The sequence below is a fragment of the Doryrhamphus excisus genome, linkage group LG9 (assembly GCF_037039965.1).
Source record: "Doryrhamphus excisus strain RoL-2023G ecotype Guam linkage group LG9, RoL_Dexc_Guam_v1.1, whole genome shotgun sequence".
Taxonomy (NCBI): domain Eukaryota; kingdom Metazoa; phylum Chordata; class Actinopteri; order Syngnathiformes; family Syngnathidae; genus Doryrhamphus; species Doryrhamphus excisus.
The window spans coordinates 9,550,998-9,571,945 of NC_136365.1; the positions used below are offsets into that span (position 1 = coordinate 9,550,998).

At 41.3% G+C, this 20,948-nt stretch overlaps 2 protein-coding genes across 3 annotated transcripts; both read left to right on the forward strand.

Annotated features, from left to right (window-relative positions):
• Positions 1-348: 348 nt before the first annotated feature.
• Positions 349-4,325, forward strand: enam (enamelin). The gene is made up of 8 exons (XM_058086634.2): positions 349-399; positions 1,946-2,004; positions 2,102-2,125; positions 2,254-2,319; positions 2,390-2,431; positions 3,541-3,564; positions 3,663-3,776; positions 3,864-4,325. Exons 2-8 carry the CDS (start codon positions 1,951-1,953, stop codon positions 4,161-4,163), a joined length of 624 nt encoding a protein of 207 aa, XP_057942617.2. The 5' UTR covers positions 349-399; positions 1,946-1,950; the 3' UTR covers positions 4,164-4,325.
• A 1,487-nt stretch (positions 4,326-5,812) lies between these two features.
• On the forward strand, positions 5,813-12,952 carry cnga1a (cyclic nucleotide gated channel subunit alpha 1a). Of its 2 annotated transcripts, none has more exons than XM_058091585.2 (8): positions 5,813-5,960; positions 7,928-8,032; positions 8,105-8,167; positions 8,336-8,383; positions 8,471-8,575; positions 9,471-9,577; positions 10,511-11,121; positions 11,876-12,952. In XM_058091585.2, exons 2-8 carry the CDS (start codon positions 7,938-7,940, stop codon positions 12,764-12,766), a joined length of 1,920 nt encoding a protein of 639 aa, XP_057947568.2. In that variant the 5' UTR covers positions 5,813-5,960; positions 7,928-7,937; the 3' UTR covers positions 12,767-12,952. The 2 variants fall into 2 exon arrangements, with proteins under 2 accessions (XP_057947568.2, XP_057947567.2); XM_058091584.2 differs by having other exon boundaries at positions 5,921-6,082.
• Positions 12,953-20,948: the final 7,996 nt, after the last annotated feature.

Genomic DNA, 20,948 nt, shown 5'->3' on the forward strand with positions numbered 1-20,948 from the left:
AAGAAGAAAAAGTACAGGCGCCACTTTCGTAGGCTACTTGGAAGACCTTCTACTCTCGTCCTGCAAAGTGTTTGTTCAACTTGTGGACTCACTAAATCACACAAGATGTCTTCTGCTCACTCCATGGACTCAATTGACCTGAAATGTCCGCATCTATCAGTTTGGATGTCAGTGAAAGAGACACGCATGTGTGCTACTTACACAATATGTAATTAAAGTGAAAAGGACCCCCGTAATATGTCTTCAAACACATTCCTCTGTGTTTTTGGTTGCATTTGATTGGCTATGGCCCCAAGTTCAGGTATATAAATGACATCCACCAGAAAGGGCCGGTACAGACCACTTTCCATCCCTCTGGAAACACTTCATCGTCGTTATCCTCTCTGCAGCAGGAAGAAGGTAAGATTTTAGGATCATTTTGTAATGGTAATGGTTATGGTTTTATTTCATTTGAACATGCATCAAATTACAATTGAGTGCATCCCATAATCAGTTCACAGTTCCACATGTCCAAAAGGAGTAGGAAGAAGCAAAGCTTATTAAATCCTACCCCTCCGTCTGCTACTTTTATAATCAGTAACTGTTACATTTCTTCACTTCCTGCCTTTCTAATATTTTTAATTTTAATCTAATTTTTTTTTTCATTTAATTTATTTGAATATATTTTTTTGAATTTAATTGTTTTAATTAATTTTTTTTAAATTAATTAATAATTTTTTCAATTTTTTTGTCACGTACCAAAGTACAAGGTGATATGACCATACAATGACATAATGGGTACCACAGTAACTGTCAATTGTGTGTATATATTATATTCATGATGACAGTAGAATTAATTTCCATGAAATACATTTCAAGGAGTATTTGCTTATTATTATAAGTACCAACATTTGATTTTGACGTGTGTCTGGACCCTAAACGCAGAGGTGAGGTTTACAAAGTCTTTAATTGTTCCACAAAAAACTAACAAGGTTACACCATGGAAAAACTCCAAAGTTTGAAATTTCAGTTCCCTGTGCCGTTATCCTTTAGGAACAAAACAAAGCAAAGATTCAGGTTCAGCTACAGAGACGCTGCACTTGAGTTCATGGGATAGATGGTGGAACAATGTGGCGGTCTCCCAGCCGACAGCACTTAGCATCAGTAGACGGGTCATGATAGGTGTCAGATGCATACAGCAGCTCCGCCTCCAGCGGTGGTAGGGGGTCTCAGAAGAAAAAAAGGCAGGAAACAGAACAAGGAAAAGTGTACAAGACAGTAAAAATGTTACAGTAATATCATATTTCCATTTTAAACACTTTTTTTCCCCACACCATTATCCCAATATCAATAGTGAGAAACACTTTCTCATTTCTGTAGCATGACATCTTTGTATTATTGAAATGTTACGGCATGCTTTGAATGGGATAAAGAGCAGCAGTTGAGGGACAATTATAAGTATTAAAATCTAACATTTTAACAGGATTATATGAGTTTATTCTGAAAAATGTGAAATAAAAAATGACATTTTTAATTGTTTTCATTCGGACATCGTATGTGTGTGGGATTAAAGTTGTCGTTTTTGTGTAGTTTTGTCTTTTAGGTTAATTTACAGAATGAACTTAATGCTTGCGGCGGCACAGTGGTCTAGTGGTTAGCGTGCAGACCTCACAGTGAGGAGACCAGGGTTCAATTCCACCCTCGGCCATCTCTGTGTGGAGTTTGAATGTTCTCCTCGTGCATGCGTGGGTTTTCTCAGGGGACTCCGGTTTCCTCCCACATTCCAAAACCATGCTAGGTTAATTGGCGACTCCAAATTGTTCAAATTGAGTGTGAATGGTTGTTTGTCTGTATGTGCCCTGTGATTGGCTGAGTAAATATTCCTAAGATTTCATAAGAACTAAATGCTTGCCGTTTACGATGTTTACGATGAACATAACTAACAGTATTTCTCAACTCCAAACAGTGAAAATGGCGCATGTCATCCTCATGATGTGCCTGCTTGTGGCTTGCTCAGCAGCTCCTGTAAGTCTAAATTAAAAAAAACAAAAACATCCTCATACTTGAATATTTAATCATCAATCATCACCTTTGCTTGCCCCATCTTCTTCTTCCTGTGTAGGCTCAGGAGAGTCAAAACAACGAGGTAAGTTACCACTGTCTGTCACATACCAGTTTTTCATCAGTCTATTGAACGTCACGTCATGATAGATGTGCAACATGATAATTGGCTCAATTGCACTGCGTGTCTGGAGACGTCTGGTATTTCTCCAGCAGATTGCTGCACACGCCAATGAGGCCCTGAGGTGGATGGAGATGTATCGGTTGTACCAGCAGCAGGTACGTAGCCAGATTATTTCAATACAAAAGAAAATACATGTAATTACTAATTTATGTTTCTTTTCCCCAGGGGATGGTTGCAAACCCTTTCCTTCCTGCTACAGAAGCTCCTGTAAGATTCTAAACAATGACCTCAAATACTCTAGACGCCCCGTGGCCTCACGAACAAAGTGACAATAAAGAGCTCATTCAGCAGCATCTACAAAATCTACACAATTGTAGATGTTAAACGTTCCCTGTGCAGTTATCCTTGTGTTGTGGAGACGGGGGCTTCTGTGTGAACTCCACAGTGTCGTGTGTGTCCATTTTTATGTTCCAGCCCAGTCTGATTCTGCTTATCTTGCTAGCTTTTTGTCAAATAATCTGTATCTCGCACCTCAAAGTGTGGTCAGAAAAGCATCAAATTATTTAAAAATTCTTGTACAGACAGCAGACCTCTTATCACATACATCCTTTACAAATTAAGCCTTATAAAACATATACAATTAAGGAGATTGTGAAAAGGAGGTGAATAAGCGTGTGCAGGCAGGATGGAGAAAAGTGTCAGGTGTGAGTTTCCTTTCATTAAAATGAAAGGAAAAGTATACAAAACTGTGGTGAGACCAGCCATGTTGTTTGGTCTAGAGACAGTGCCACTGAGGAAAAGACAGGAAGCAGAACTGGAGGTAGCAGAGATGAGGATGCTGAGGTTCTCATTGGGAGTGACCAGGATGGATAGGATCAGGAACAAGTACATCAGAGGGACATTACATGTTAGAGGCCTTGGAGATAAAGTCAGAGGTCAGACTGAGATGGTTGGGACATGTCCAGAGGAGAGATAGTGAATATATTGGTAGAAGGATGCTGCGTTTAGAGAGGAAGGCCAAAGAGGAGGTTTATGGATGTAGTGAAGGAGGACATGAGGGTAGTTGGTGTGAGAGAGACAGAGTTGGTTGGAAACGATGGATTTGCTGTGGTGACCCCTGAAGGGAAAAGCCCAAAGAGAAAGAAGAAAACATAAAATGAACATAAACATAACAATAGTGTAATGACATGAATAGAAAACCAAAAACAAGCAACCAAACAAACAAACCACAAATAGTAGTGTTTGTTGATTGCAATAAAAAATGGGTATATAAACGCCTTCAACCACTACATAAGAGAAAAACGGTATTTGACTAGACTGTATTTTGAAATGGTAGTATACTAAATATAACTCATAACTTTATTTCCTTTGTCTAGGCTGAACCTGCTGCTGCAGTGGTGGTAGGTTCTTCAACATATTCACTTATTGCAACATTAAGTAATGCAAAGTTTTCATTTTAAGGCTTCTTTTTAAAACAATATCATTTACGTTATATAAGACGGTGGATGCTGCACCAGCTCAGCCAGCCACTGGCGCTCCTCCTCCTCCACCACCTCCTCCACCTCAGGCTCCTGCACAGTCAGCTGGAGAAGCATCTGAGGAAGAGAACGACGTGAGAAGTCTTGACATTTAGCTGAATGTAGTTCTTAGCACTGTGTGTGTTAAAAATGTAATATAAATGTAACATGTTCCTACACAGGAGGCTGAATCTGCCCCAAAATTAGCTGCTCCTCTAAACTCTGATGAAGAGGCTGAAGAAGCAGAGGAAGCAGAAGAGGAGGAGTCAGCCGCAGAGGCTGCCGCCGCTGCTGCATCTGTTCCTGTAGCTGCTGTCGACGCGCCGGCTGAGGTTGTGGAGGCTTCACCAAATGTTGGCGGCGTGGCAGCATTGAACGCTGCACAACCTGGCTCTGAAGTTGGAGATGTTGCAGGAGGACATGCTGCTGCTCCTGAGGCTGATGCTCCTGTCGCAGGATCAGAGCCCTCAGTGCCAAAGTAATTTTTGCTCCTTCGTTCCAGGCTGTAAAACATCTCGTAGGTTATGACTGACTGGACTTTTATAACAGTCCTGTCAGATAAAGATTAGCACAAAATAGCACCACTTTCTTCATGTGTATCTTTTTATCCAAGCTGCCATCCAAGCTCCCCTCCTATTAAATCAGACCCCAGCACCATAAAATGTTCTTTCTACAACTTTTTATCTTCTTCAAGCTTTTGCTGTGTTACACTAAACTGCTTATCTCGAGGACCATATTGACACAGATACAAGACAGTATTTTCCCAACTAGATAACATTGTAAAAAATACTTATATTGAGATTTATACATGGGAACCGGAAGGTGCCGCAGAACAAATTCTCCCCAAGTGAGTCACAGCTTTTTTTCCTGTCACTCACATGTGTTTCAAGTGGGCTAGTTTTGAGATCAAAATGATCAATGAAGCAGAAAATTGTATAGCTGCCAAAATATATGATTAATTACAAAAATAATTAAGGTTTTCTCTGGGTACTCACTTCCCACATTCCAAAAACATATTAGATTAATTGGTGACTCCATATTGTCCATAGGTATGAATGTGAGTGTGAATGGTTGACAGCTGGGATAGGCTCCAGCATACCCCTGCGAGGATAAGCAGCATAGAAAGTGGATTGATGGATGGAGGATGAATGAAATATGAGAGAAACACTATTGAAGTCAAACAAGAAAATACACAGATCAAATCAAAATCAAATCAACTTTATTTGTAGAGCACAAATATCCCATCCCAGCAAAGAAAAAAAGAAATCAAGGACACTAATGTTGTGAAAGGTGTTAATGAAACAAAGATCACAAACAGTGGAAGATGTTGTTGGTGTGGATCCTCTTCTCTTCCTCCCCTGGACGTTAATTGCCGTCTTTGCCAAAGAGAGGCTTGATTAAGGTAAAAGTACATTTTGTTCATATTTTTCAGTATTTTCTGCATCTAAAACGATAATAATTCAACATAAAATATATTTTCTGACTGCATGGCGGACGAGTGGTTAGCACGCACGCCTCACAACTAGGAGACCCGAGATCAATTCCACCTAAGGTCATCTCTGTGTGGAGTTTGCATGTTCTCCCGGCTTCCTCCCACATTCCAAAAACATGCTAGCTTAATTAGCGACTCCAAATTATCCATAGGTATGAATGTGAGTGTGAATGGTTGTTTGTGCCCTGTGATTGGCTGGTGACCAGTCTTCAGGTGTCTTGCCCGAAGACAGCTGGGATAGGCTCCAGCACTCTGTGACCCTTGTGAGTATAAGCGGTAGAAAATGAATGAATGAATGATTTAATGGTTTAATTAGATTTACATTATTCCCTATGGAAAAAAAGTGATGATGCTAAATAACTTTTTGTGCCTATTTGTGGAAGTGAGAAAATTGAGGTGATAAAATTGCAAACAACAGCAAAATACTCTTGTTTATTGAAGGGCGAGCATGTCTACCTGATGTGAAGCCTCGCCTCGTATAGCCGGCAACATGTAATAGGATCAGAGCTGCATTTGCTGAGAGCGCTGACTCAGCATGTGTGTCCATGTGTGCAAGGAGTCTAAATCCTCTACGGTTCCACAAATAAGACAAATATGTTGAGCATAAACACAAACATCACCACTAAGTGTCTTTCAGCACTTTGGATTACACAAAGAGGCAGAATTGAGCTTGTCCATGTGAGTCTTTCACTCCAGTGGGGCCGAGAAAGGGGGCTGCCTTTACACTCCCCTATCTTCTCAGCCACCACTAATCCATCTACTCTTTATAAGAGCATGACAGCATTAGGTAAGCCTCAATGCTTTATCAGTAGTATGGATACATGTTGATATGGTGGAATGTTAGGTTCTGAGGACCTGGGATCTTTCTGATGTGAGTGGAAATGGCCTTGATAGCTACTATAAGGAAAGGTAGGCAGACACTGTGAATATTTTCAAATTGTTTTCTTATTTCAATTTTGCTTTCCAATAACATAGAAAAGTGGACAGTTTAAGCCCCCCCCCCCTTTCAAACAGTTTAAAGCTTCCCTGTCTTGTTGTATTTGGGTTCATTTGGGTCCAAATGTCTCAACAATGCCAAAACAAAGACATTAACATTTTCTGAAATATTGGTTTGAGAGCACAAGAAAAACAAACTATGGAAACTTATAGGGATATTAATTGAGGAAGAGATGGTAAAGTCCAAGTACGTGGATTCGACTACTAATGTCAGTCTTTAATCATTAGCTGCTAACTAGCTAGATCTGGGCTGCATTTGTAAGGACACTTTTATTTTCCTCATGATTCAGGTTTTTTTCTTTCTTAAAGACATCAAAGTTTTGTATTAAATCGCCTCCAAAGGTATTTCTTTAAATTGTGTTTACAGTGGAACCTCAGTCAGCATCCACCCTGGTGAGTGGGTTTTTCAGTTAACATTGAAAAATTTGCAAAAATGTATTCGTTTTGTACGTTTGTGTACATTTTTTGGGTTAGCAAACTGTTAGCCACCTTCTTGATTTGTGATGATTTATTTCTTAAAAGGGACCTATTATGCTTTTTCCACTTTTCTGACCTATAAACATATATAAATATTGTATTCTCACATTAAACAATGCCTTTTACTAATGCTGTTACATCACAGGGAGCCGTGCGTCCTTATAGGGACATGTGTTGTAGGCCAGATACGTTTTAGGACTGCCCTCCGCACAACTCTTTTAGGGTTGTTAGCTATGGCTCCCAGGAAATCTTTCTACGAGGCAAGCTCAAGCAGAAGTGGTTGTAGTTGGTGATTCCCAGCAAGAGAAAAATATTTCATTTTAATCTGTCAATGGCATTGCAGACCGGACTGTTTTTGTGAACATGAATGTGGAATGTCCGCCAAACTGTTGCTGACCACAGAGGCTGTGCGCTCTCGACGGGAAAGGTGCATTAATGTCGGACACACTGTGCAGCCATGGAAGTGGGGAGAACCACAATGCTCATCGATTGCTGGAATACGGGTAGTCCCGTGAAAAAAACGTGTAATGACCATATTTCCTCTACCAATGTTGTGCCAAGATTGCCTGCACTTAGTAAACGCAATGCCCTCACGTCCAACTTCAGAGCTGCACAACACCAGCGGTGCCTCTGACAAAGTGTGTCCAACAATGAGTGCTCCTCCTTGGAATGAGAATTAAAACATTAAAACAGACCGTTTTGGAGATCAAAGCAAATACAGCTGGAATAGGTGCAGATTCTGGAGAATCTAGACATTTTTTGTTCAGGTTATTGTGTGTAGCTTCTTTGGCTCTATTATGGGTCCCTGAGGTCAGAAACACTATTGAATTCAATAAATAACTCATGGCAAAATAGGAAGGTGGTGTTGAAGACAAAGGTGTTGATCTCACTGCAACATTGTGTCTTTGGGAACAGTGATGTCAAGAATCACATCTTCAAAAGTAAAAGTAACCTTAAATACAAAGACCGCTATTAAAACACCTCCAAAAACATCATGTAGCACCAAGTACATTTATGATAACATGTAATACTTTGTAGTCCTTTTAAGTGTTTTTAAGTGCTTTTTGGCTTTCTGGAAGGGATGGAAACTGGATTTACATTACTCATTGGAGTAATGTTTCAGCCTCTGTTTTGGTTTGACCTTCATTGACGAATGAATGATGCTAACCAAGGTTCCACTGTATTTGATTCAATTCTTTACTACTGCATCCTTGTGTATGTTAACCTGACACAAAACGTCTTCCTGATGTTCTGTTTTTTTTGTGACGCCTACTACTGCAGATGTGTTGCCATGACCACGTCGACCATTACTCGCCACCTCCCTGTACCACTTGAGACGGCGCCACCGGCTGCCTCCAAGAGTGCAGATCACAGCGAGGTCGACGTGTGAGCGGATCTTAACATACACATTACATTGTATAAGCACAGTGGGTTTCATTTGTTCTCTTTGCCTTGAAGGATGGCGCCTCACGCGGTCCCTCACCACCTTCTCAATGTGAACAACAATAATAACAGTGAAGAGTAAGTACAATGAGGGAGCCATGATGAGATAAGTGAAGCCCTTGTTCACTTTCATGTTGTTTTAAAGGCATATTCAAGGCTTTTCTCTTGGGAAAGAAAAAATGACAAAAGAACGAGCTATTACATTACGTCTGACAAATGCATTACCGCTAAATGTTCGCTTCACAGGAAGAAGGAAAAGCAAGAAAAGGGCGCAAATGAGAAGGGAGTAGAAAAGTAAGTGACTCATGAAGCAGAACAGGACCAGGGATGATGAATTTTAGGCGATTCATTTTAACCAAACTGTGTTGTCTTTTTGTACAGGCCCAAAGAAATATTTGTTATTAACCCAGCTGGAAATCTCTATTACAACTGGCTGTTCATCATCACATTACCTGTCATGTACAACTGGACCATGATCATTGCCAGGTGACTGCTTGGACAACTTCTTTCTAATCTACATTCACTACATCGAGAAAAGCTTACATTTCGGCCACATTTACCACATTATTGGCGGACAATAATAGTACCACCCTCTTTAACAACAAGCCAAATGTGCGTCACTGTCTGGAACTGATGACCATTGTCAACAACCATTGTCATCCCTCACCAAATGTTCTCCATTGGGTTTTTAAATGAAAATCTATGATTAAGGAATAAAATAATCCAAATCTACAGGGCCCTGTGTGAAAAATTTTGCCCTCAAAACCTCAAAAAATAACTGGTTGGGCCACCCTTAGCAGCAACAACTGCAATCAAGGAATCACGATAACTTGCAATGAGTCTCTCACAGCGCTGTGGAGAAATTTTGGCCCATTGGAGGGTTTTCCAGCGTGTCGCTGAAGCAGCAAAAAAAGCCCCAGACCATCACACTACCACCACCACATTTTACTGTTAGTATGATGTTCTTTTTCTGCTCTGTTACTTGTACACCAGACATAATGGGACACATCTTCCAACAAGTTCAACTTTGTCTCAGAGTATTTTCTCAAAGGTCTTGGAGATCATCAATATGTTTTCTGTGAAAAAAATTGAGATGAGCATTGGTTTTCATCTTAGAACTCTGCCAAGTAGGCTGTTTTTGCCCAGGGTCTTTCTTACACAGGGCCATGTAGGTCTGAATTTTCCATTTAAAAACTGCACTTTACATCATCATTGACTTATGTGTTCCTAAATGTGTTGAAATGTGTGAGAAACATGCAAAACAAATTCAAATTTACATTTCAAATTTGCCAAAAACAAAACATGTTAGCAGTCACATAAATGTGTAAAGCATCATTTTAATTCTAGTATTTACATATGTTTTCTGGTGGTGTTCAAACAGGGCATGCTTTGAGGAGTTGCAGCACAACTTCATCGTTTACTGGATTTTATTGGACTACACCTCAGACCTCATGTACTTGGCTGATATGTTCGTTAGGACGAGAACAGGTGAAACACATGGACAAAGATGGGCAACTTATTTGCTAAACCCGAGTTCAAGTATGTCTAAAATCAATGTCAGATTTTGACACAAACATAAATGAATTAGCTGTTATGTGCAACTTCAGGCTTTGGTAAACCGAAATAGCACATAATGACAAAAAACAAAATAATTTATTTCCTAAAGTCCTAAAAGTTGGTTTTATATTCATTCATTCATTTTCTACCACTTTTTCCTCACGAGGGTCACGGGGGGTGCTGGAGCCGATCCCAGCTGTCTTCGGGCGAGAGGCTGGGTACACCCTGGACTGGTCGCCAGCCAATCACAGGGCACATATAGACAAACAACCATTCACACTCACATTCATACCTATGGACAATTTGCAGTCGCCAATTAACCTAGCATGTTTTTGGAATGTGGGAGGAAACCGGAGTACCCGGAGAAAACCCACACAAGCACGGGGAGAACATGCAAACTCCACACAGAGATGGCCAAGGGTGGAATTGAACCCTAGTCTCCTAGCTGTGAGGTCTGCGCGCTAACCACGCCAAATAATAGGCTGTCAATGACGTAAATAAACCAAAGTAAACCATTCCTTCTTAAGGAATACATTTTACATATTGACCAATTTTGACTTTGACTGCAATCAGAAAAAAAAGTATATGTCTAGAGATCTGTGAGTGGCTGGCAACCAGTCCAAGTTGTACTCTGCTTCTTGCCCAAAGTCAGCTAGGATAGTCTCATTGTGATGTAGAGAAATGCAGACACACAGTCTTAAAAAATACATTTGTTTTGTCAAAAGGAGGGTTGTCTTATATTCAGGCTTGTCTTATATTTGTGTAAATATGCTAACTGATTTTAAAAAAATGAATGAATAGAGGCTTAATGAAGGACAATCAGGTTGAAATCTAGCCTGTCAATAAATCATTGTACCTCTGCAGGTTACCTTGAACAAGGCCTGATGATCAAAGATGAAAAGCTGCTGCGCGACCGCTACATGAACAGCTTCCAGTTCCGGCTGGATGTTATTTCCATGTTTCCAACCGACATCCTGTATCTACTTCTGGGTATGGACTACCCGGAGATCCGCATCAATAAGCTGCTCAGGATCAGCCGCATGATGGAATTCTTCACAAAAACGGAAACTAAAACAAACTACCCCAATATATTCCGCATTGCAAACCTGATCATGTACATCCTCATCATTATCCATTGGAACGCCTGCTTCTACTTTTCCTTCTCCAAGTCTATTGGTTTTGGGGCGGATGAATGGGTTTACCCAGCGCTAGATGACCCAGAGGAACCTGCATTTGGGCAGCCCATGAGGAAGTATGCCTTCAGCCTCTACTGGTCCACACTGACTCTGACCACCATTGGGGAAACGCCACCACCGGCCCTCGATTCTGAATTTTTCTTCCATGTGGTGGACTTCTTAGTTGGGGTTCTCATCTTTGCCACCATTGTGGGAAATATTGCTACGATGATCTCCAACATGAATGCAGCCCAAGCCCAGTTCCAGGCTCGAATTGACAACATCAAGCAGTACATGCAGGTAACAGAATCTCACAGCAGTCAGCACACCCATCACACACTTTATACTTCCTCAAGGGACGAGGGACATTCCCAAGTGGAAAAATACAGCATTGTAGGCTATTTGCATAGCGTGTTTAATCATGATAAAATATTTCAATAGATTGGCATTTATATACGCAAAATTTGCATATTCTTGACCTAACAAAAAGGCAAAATAAACCAAAATACAAATATAAGACATCCAGGAGAATGCAAGCTGTAGTATTTTACAGTATTTTATTTGTTTTATCGCTTCACTGTAGGTTTTATGCTTTCTTTGTAGCACTTTGAGATTTCCGTAATGTAAAGTGCGATATAAATAAAATTATTATTATTAGTAGTATTATTATTACACTAATCACTAGGTGTCAGTAATGTCATATTGATGAGATAACAGCCACCAGGAAATACACTTTCCAGGACAAAACAAAGCTAATATGTGAGTCTAGGTTACATCTTATTTATGTCTAATATGTATGTTATTGTTATTATTTTCTCTGCCTACTATATTGGGTAATAAGAGTGTCATAGTCACTATAGGGGTGTTATTTTATGTGTAGAGGGCTCTAATAATGTTAAAAAACATATTTAGAAAGTCATAAACAGGTTTCTTATGCTGTGACCACAAAAGAACAAAAGTATTTATAAATATTGTTATATATACAGTATATATAACAAATAAATATTGTTTTTGTATTGTTATCTCTGATTGCATGAAACACCCTTATTTTCAGGTTCGAAAGGTCAGCAAGGATCTGGAATTGCGCGTCATCAAGTGGTTTGACTACCTGTGGAACAATGGCAAGGCACAGGATGAACGTGAGGTGCTGCGGTATCTCCCAGACAAGCTGAAAGCCGAGATAGCCATCCAAGTTCACATGGAGACGCTAAAGAAGGTTCGCATTTTTGCTGACTGTGAAGCGGGCCTGCTGATCGAGCTGGTGCTAAAGCTCCGGCCTCAGGTGTTCAGCCCCGGAGACTACATCTGCAAGAAGGGCGATATCGGTCGTGAGATGTACATCATTAAAGATGGGAAATTGGCGGTCGTGGCGGATGATGGCGTGACTCAGTTTGTGGTGCTCGGGAGCGGGAGTTATTTCGGTGAGATCAGTATCCTTAATATCAAAGGCAGCAAAGCAGGAAACAGGCGGACTGCCAACATCCGCAGCATTGGATACTCGGACCTCTTCTGTCTGTCCAAGGATGACCTGATGGAGTCGCTAGTGGAATACCCAGATGCTAAGGGCATGCTGGAGGAGAAAGGGCGACAGATCCTGATGAAAGACGGCCTGATTGACTTGGATCCTGCCAACATCAAGCCGGAGGCCAAGGAGTTAGAGGAGAAGGTCAGCAGATTATACAACACAATGGAGCTGATGCAGACCAAGCTGAAGAAGATCCTTGGAAAACACAAGAAAACGGATACAGCTCTATGGCATCGTATCACTGACCTGGAACGATTGACAGGTGAGGAGGTAGAGGATGAAGAGGAGGAGAAGGAGGTGAAAAAGGAGGAAATTCAGGTGGAAGACGCTAAAGCTGGAGTGGAGGAAAAGGAAGAGGAAGAGAAGGGCGAAGCAAAGGATGAGGATGGTGAAAAAGTGAGCCGACAAGAAGGAAAATAAAATCATTTCAAGAAAACATAGCACTTTTCTAGAGAGATAGAGCAGCTTAAAAACATTAGAAACCATGGAAACTCTTTGATGTGTGAACATAGACAGTAAATCTACAATACCATCCCATACCATCCCACACATCCCATCCCATACCATCCCATCCCATCCCATACCATCCCAAACCATCCCATACCATCCTATACCATCCCATACCATCCCATACCGTCCCACACCATACCATCCCATGCCATACATCCCATACCATACTTTACCATACCATACCATACCATACCATACCATACCATACATCCCATCCATCCCATCCCACACCATCCCACACCATCCCATACCATCCCACACCATCCCATACCATCCCACACTATCCCACCCCATACCATCCCATACCATACATACTATCCCATCCCATACCATTCATACCACCCCATCCCATACCATCCCACACTATCCCATCCCATACCATCCCATACCATACATACTATCCCATCCCATACCATACATACCATCCCTTCCCATCCCATCCCACACCATACTACCCCATACCATCCCACACTATCCCATACCATACCATACCATACCATACCACCCCATCCCATACCATACATACTATACATACATCCCATCCCATACCATACATACCATCCCATCCCATCCGATCCCACACCATCCCATACCATACTACCCCATACCATCCCACACTATCCCATACCATACCATACCATACCACCCCATACCATACCACACCATACCACCCTATACCATCCCATACCACCCCATACCATACCATACCATTGTAAGAGAGCAACAAAAGCCACATATTTTAAAAAACTATTTCAGTGAGAGTCAAATAACACTGAAGACAACTAATAGCGGTTGCACAGTGGACTACATGTCTATGACTGGCTGTCATAAAACAAAGTTAATAAACAGTAACTGTAATAGCTCTTTGGTTTTATTTGCTTTGTGTTTTGCAGCAAACTACAGAATAAATGCTGCATTTTTTGCCCCACAAAGAATAAATAGAATTTACAATGGGGATTGAATACTTGTGACCACAACATACGTAAATCTGCAGCATAAGCTGTGCTTCTTCCTGCTTCTTTTCACAACTGTTATGATTTTTTTTCTATTTATAATAATACAAAGATGAAGCCATTGTAGTCTGATTGATACCGTATGTGGTGAGGTTAAGCTTCATGCAAGCGTTGACGTGATTGTAAGTTGGTCTTGATGTCTTTTAAGGTATGAGAACAACAATCACGCTGAAATTGGATAAATGGCTTATGTCTGTCGACTCATCCAAAGCCTGGGAAAAGTATGGCACTGTATTTGTGTTCTTCGATTATGTTTTCTCCAATTGATTTTCCATCGTGGTAGCATCATGAACAGTTCTTCCTGACAAAAGCATGTCTATTATTTATTCGATTATCTTAAAAAGTCATCAAAAAGTTAATTGGCAATCTCAAGCAAGAAGGTTTTGGCATATTCGTCAAATTGTGAATGGCTTTCCATGGCACAATATTGCTAAAGAACCAGAAAAGATAGCTAAATTCCAATCACCCTGTCGGGTCCATGAATAGCTTGGCATGCCTGCTTCCTGCTTCCTTCCCTTGGATATTTGGATGCAAATGTAGCTCAGCATGTGTCTAAGTGCCGCATTATATTTGACTGCTTCGTCTATGAAATTTTACCATTGCATATGAGACACAACCTCCGCTGTCCACGGTGCTTAAATGTTAAGTACTCTAACCTTTCTTTCCACCATCTTCATCATCAAGAATTTGAGTTTTGAGCTGGCAATGTGGTAGAAAATCCAGACATTGAAGGCACAAGAGCAAATCCCTAGAATGTACTGAATAAAAGTCAGACGGCCCCATGTGACTATCGATCATCTTTTGTGCTGCTCCCTCCAATCTAATGCCAACATGCCATCAACACTTTTCATCACAAGCTTCTAATCAAATGACAGACAACCCCCAGCCACAAATGAAAGTAAAGCAATTTGGGATGGGCTGGCAGGAACTGAATGACAACGACTTTGACGCAGCGGCCTCACGGAAAGACGCTTTGTGTCTTCTTGCGTGTTCTTGTCATTTATCCTACTTTATAACGGGATGTGTGTTCATTCGTCAAAAGACAGTGGCAGCAGATGGTTAATTAGACGGTCGCACTGCAGGTGCTGAAGTAAAACAATGAAGCGATTACGGGGTTGTGTAACCGAGGCTGACAGTACATGCAACATGCACATGGAACATGGAACTTCTCAAGTTGTAATTTCAAGTACAAAACCTTCGTGCTCATCTTGCATGACCGCAACATATTGCACGACACCTCAGTTCAGGGAGCATCACCGCATTCGTTCTGTAAGAGTCTTTTTTTTACACTTCTTTCAAAATAAGAGCACCAACCTCAATAAGGGGACTAGCGATACGCTACTTCAAAACCGTTATATATAATATAATAATCGCAATATAATCGAATCTGAATGACATTGTTGCCTCTAGGGGGCGACAAAAATCGGGAAAAAAATTCACTTTCACTATACATTCATTCATTCATTTTCTACTGCTTATCCTCACGAGTGTCGTGGGTGTGCTGGAGTCTATCCCATTTGTCTTCAGGGGAGAGGCGGGGTACACCCTGGACTGGTCACAGGTCACACATATAGACAAACAACCATTCACACTCACATTCATACCTATGGACAATTTGGAGTCACCAATTAACCTAGCATGTTTTTGGAATGTGGGAGGAAACCGGAGTACCCGGAGAAAACCCACGCATGCACGGGGAGAACATGCAAACTCCACACAGAGATGGCCGAGAGTGGACTCGAACTCCGGCCTCCTAGCTAACCACTCGTCCGCCATGCAGCCCCACTTTCACTATAGAGTGGTATGAAAAGGTTTGGGCACCCCTGGTAATTTTCAAGATTTTTCTTTTCAGCAATTTCAGTTAAATATATCATATAGCAGACAAACACTGTGATAGATGGGACGTAAAATGAAGTTTATAGAATTTACGGAAAGTGTGCAATAATTAGTTTTTACACAAAGGTGCATACAGTTGGGCACCCTTGTTGTTTTATTGATTTTAATAACATTAACACTAGGGCTGCATGGCAGACGAGTGGTTAGCATGCAGGCCTCACAGCTTTGAGACCTGAGTTCAATTCCACCCACGGCCATCTCTGTGTGGAGTTTGCATGTTCTCCCCGTGCTTGCGTGGGTTTTCTCCGGGTACTCCGGTTTCCTCCCACATTCCAAAAACATGCTAGGTTAATTGGTGACTCCAAATTGTCCATAGGTATGAATGTGAGTGTGAATGGTTGTTTGTCTATATGTGCCCTGTGATTGGCTGGCCACCAGTCCAGGGTGTACCCCGCCTCTCACCCGAAGACAGCTGGGATAGACTCCAGCACCCCCCACGACCCTCGTGAGGAAAAGCGGTAGAAAATGAATGAATGAATGAACATTAAGACGAACTATATTATTTTGTTGGGGTGCCCAAATGTATGCACTTACCTACCTAAGAGGGAAAAATGCTTGCAAAGCCAAATGCCACAGCCCTCATGGGGGAATATTAATAATTAGCAAGGTAAACCCGTCAATATGAACGATGGAGTGTCACCATAGCAACAACGAGACATCATTGCAAGCCAGTTTGTCATCCAACTGACTTTCTGATGACCGACGACATAATTTAGAATTAGTAGACTTTCCCACCGTGATAAATAATTGGATTTGTGACTTACATGTGTCACAAGTAATGCGATTAGAGCAGACAAATGATGTGTTTCCGTACTGTGCCTTTTGATTCATTCTTTGCATTAATAGAATGAATATAACAGAAAAGAGCATTTCAATCACCCTCACTGGTTATTACATGCATCGCTTTGCAGAAACAGGCTAAATGCGCAATGCATAGACATGATAGCATATTCATCAATGATTAAGATTTCTTAATCTTGAATCACTAGGTCACAGTTGTGTATAAAAAAACTGCAAAAAAAGTTTCAAATAGCAGGAACCCTGCTTGGTATGACGGAAGAAAAGATCTGCAGTGATTGAAGTTAGCAGCGTGGATCATTACTAATTGCATCATGCGGACCGCTCAGCCACTCAATACGGTTCTGGTGTTCATCTGCATTTTTTTTCTGGCTGGCTTTTCAAAATAGTTTATTGTCATTATCCGTTTTAACCCTACATGTGTATGGCTGGCTGTCAGAAAACAAAGTTATTATTGTAAACAGAGGAACTGAACCAGCATGCATGAATGGCATTCGATTCAATCCCCATTGTCAAATCAATTTAGTTGCAAAGTACTATAGATTTTAATAAACAGTAACTGTAATAGCTGTTTGTTTTTGTTTTGTTTTCACAAAGAATTAATAGAATTTAAAATGGGGATTGAATGACTGCAGCATAAGCTGTGCTTCTTCACAATTGTTATTAATTTTCTGTTATTTATAATAACAAAAAACGATATACTATTGTTGTGGTAGAAGTAGTAGTATTGTTACATATCCTATCTAATGTAATTTAAAAACAGATAAATAAAAATTGGCTGCACGGTGAACAAGTGGTTAGCATGTAGGCCACACAGTTAGGAAATAGGGAAGCCCTGGGTTTGATTCTTCGCTTGTGTGTGTAGTTTGCATGTTCTCCTCGTGCATGCGTGGGTTTTCACCAGGTACTCCGGTTTCCTCCCACATTCCAAAAACATGCTAGGTTAATTGGCGACTCCAAATTGTCCATAGGTATGAATGTGAGTGTGAATGGTTGTTTGTCTATATGTGCCCTGTGATTGGCTGGCGACCAGTCCAGGGTGTACCCCGCCTCTCACCCGAAGACAGCTGGGATAGGCTCCAGCATACCCGCGACCCTCGTGAGGATAAGCGGTAGAAAATTAATGAATTAATGAATGAATGAAAATTTTATTTATCAGTGTCTTTTTATCTGCTCTGTATCATGTAAAATAAACACTAGAATGAAAGAAAAACAGCACCCCCACACACTGTAAAATACAAGTTGTATTTGTGCAGCACACCCTGAACCTGGTGTTAATATTCATGTCACACACGCCCATGCTGTCATGAAGTCAGTTGAGAGAAGTCCTGGCAGCGCAAGCAAGGCAGAGTGATGGAGTACATGCCATTTATCCTGAGAAATTTGCTGCTAATTTCCCAGAAGAGGTGTCTCTCGGGATTTTAGCACCCTAGGGGAGTTTTGCTGTGTTGACGCAACATTAATACAACAACAATCAAAAGCAACATTAAAAAGGTTATATTTGACACTGAATATTGTTCATTCATTCATTCATTCATTTTAATTGTAATGTCATTTTGTTCTGAAAAGAACTGAATGAGCCTCTCCTTCTTTGGCAATAACTCACACACTGTCACACACATACACACGGTACATGACGAGAAACAGATACATATACAGTGTTTGCACAGCTTAAACATTCTAACTATTCCTGCATGTCTGTGAAATATGAAAAGTATGTAACTTTCACAACATTTAGGACAGGGGTGTCCAAGAATCCAATTTGGATAGCAAAGATGTTCCAAAAGTACCGCATTGGGGCTCCGAGTGAGAGAGCCGGCAGCGAACTGTTGATTTTCCATCTAATCTTATTGACTCAATTATTTTTTTCGGGTTATTTGGTTAGCCTTCTGACTGTCACACACATATGGGCAAGTGTCCGGCTTTATAAAGTCCATCCGCTCTTGAGTAGACTGGTTCCAGAGTCCGAGGTGAGTCTGACTATATCCATCCATCCATCATCCACCCATCCATCATCCATCCATCTATCATCCACCCATCCATCCATCCATCCATCATCCACCCATCCATCCACCCATCCATCATCCACCCATCCCTCCATCATCCACCCATCCATCATCCACCCATCCATCATCCATCATCCATCCATCCATCATCCACCCATCCATCCACCCATCTATCATCCACCCATCCATCCACCCATCCATCATCCACCCATCCATCATCCATCCACCCATCCATCATCCATCCACCCATTCATCATCCATCCACACATCCACCCACCCACCCACCCATCCATCCATAACTCCATCTACCATCCACCCATCCATCATCCATCCATCCATCATCCACCCATCCATCCACCCATCCATCATCCACCCATGCATCATCCATCCATCCATCATCCACACATCCATCCACCCATCCATCATCCATCCATCATCCATCCATCCATCCATCATCCATCCATCCATCATCCCTCCACCCATCCATCATCCATCCACACATCCACCCACCCACCCACCCATCCATCCATAACTCCATCTACCATCCACCCATCCATCATCCATCCATCCATCATCCACCCATCCATCCACCCATCCATCATTCACCCATGCATCATCCATCCATCCATCATCCACACATCCATCCACCCATCCATCCATAACTCCATCTACCATCCACCCATCCACCCATCCATCCATAACTCCATCTACCATTCACCCATCCATCCATCCATCCATCCATCCATCCATCCACGTGGTATTCCACGTGCCATGAGCTGGCTTCTGCAGCCAAATTTCTAGCCTTCGGCCACCACCCAGCTCCCTCTGCCCCCCACCCCCTGTAGAGATAACGTGGATAATATGACCCATGTTACCTCTTCAGGCCGCGCCCCATGGGTGCAGGCCACCCACCAGACGCTCGTCATTGTGCCCCACCTCCAGGCCTGCTTCCAGAGGGGGGGCCGTGTCCAGGTGAGGGAAAATTAGGTCCATTATTTTTACTCTTCATTGAGGTCTGAACTGAAATTCTGCTATCAAAGCCCAACAATCCTCTGATGACCACTGGCATCGTATGAATACACTTTCAGCGGCAACACACTACTATTTCATATAAAACACTGCAGTCTTTTGTTTTCACTGTTTTCACTCAGTTCTAGACATGTTTTTACAACGAAAAAAATAAAATAATCAATGTCTGGCCACAGGATCTCACCAACATCTCAAGCAATATTTCCTTGTGTGCCGAATCAATCCATGGATTGACCTCACCTCAATGTCTCTGCAGGACTATTCCATTGCCTGCAGGTTTATTGCCCGGTATTGTGTCTTATTTGCAGTTTCACTTTCACCGCACTTTCAAGCAACAGGCAAAAACTGTAATACAATGATTTACCTTATTCCCTTTTATTACATATTATTCTTTTGGCAAAATAAAATAAATAGTGTAGAGTAATTAATCTAAAGCAAAAATGGCTATTGACTCTCTTTCAAAATCCCCTACTTATACCCTACCAGTATCTCTGTCATTATTATGCTTACTCATTACAGAAAATCTAAGCATTTGGTCCATATGCGACACAAGACAATAAAAGTGAGTGCAAAAACTCTGGTGCAAAAATAATGCAAACAGCCATCAGGAATCTCAGGAGACTACATAAATCATCAGTTTGCTGGATGTGCTATTTCCCCCTGCTAAAGGTTCAGCACAGCACGAGTAAGAGTCACAAGTTGCCACCTATTAATAGCAAGCCTCTAAGGCGAACGACTCCAGCTGTTATAATTGAATGTGGAATAAGAGGTTGTTGAACAATTCACACAAATATTTGCAAAGAAACTCATTCTGTTGCCATGACAATTGTGAGGGAGTCAGAAGCAGATACTAGCAGGCGGAAATTTCAAACAAATGCAACTTCAGATTTCACCCCGAGCAAGCATCAAATACTTATTTGATATAAATGTTATTAAAAGCAGTTTTTAATTAAAAAACATTAAAAAAACTGCTCTAGATTCTCAAACATGAGAGGCAATTTTGCAGTGTGAATGCTATAAGGCTAGATAAGGCTATTGGTAGACCAAAGCAGCTCTGAGAAAGACCGGGCACCTCCTGCCTGAGAGCAAAAAAAGAAATGACACGCATGGCGGTTCAATTATAAAGACAGTGATGAAGTGACATATGCATTGAAAACGCTACATACACGTGTCTGTTTCTCGGAAGAAAAAGCGCTTGTAATCCAACCATAGACTATACTTTAGTAAGAAGGTATCAAACCAGTGAGTACAAAATAAAGAAATGCTTTTGAGCTAAGGTCAAAGTTTATTTATAAAGCACATTTAAAGCAACTTGTGCTGCCATAAAGTGTTCCCAGACCAGTTTAGAGT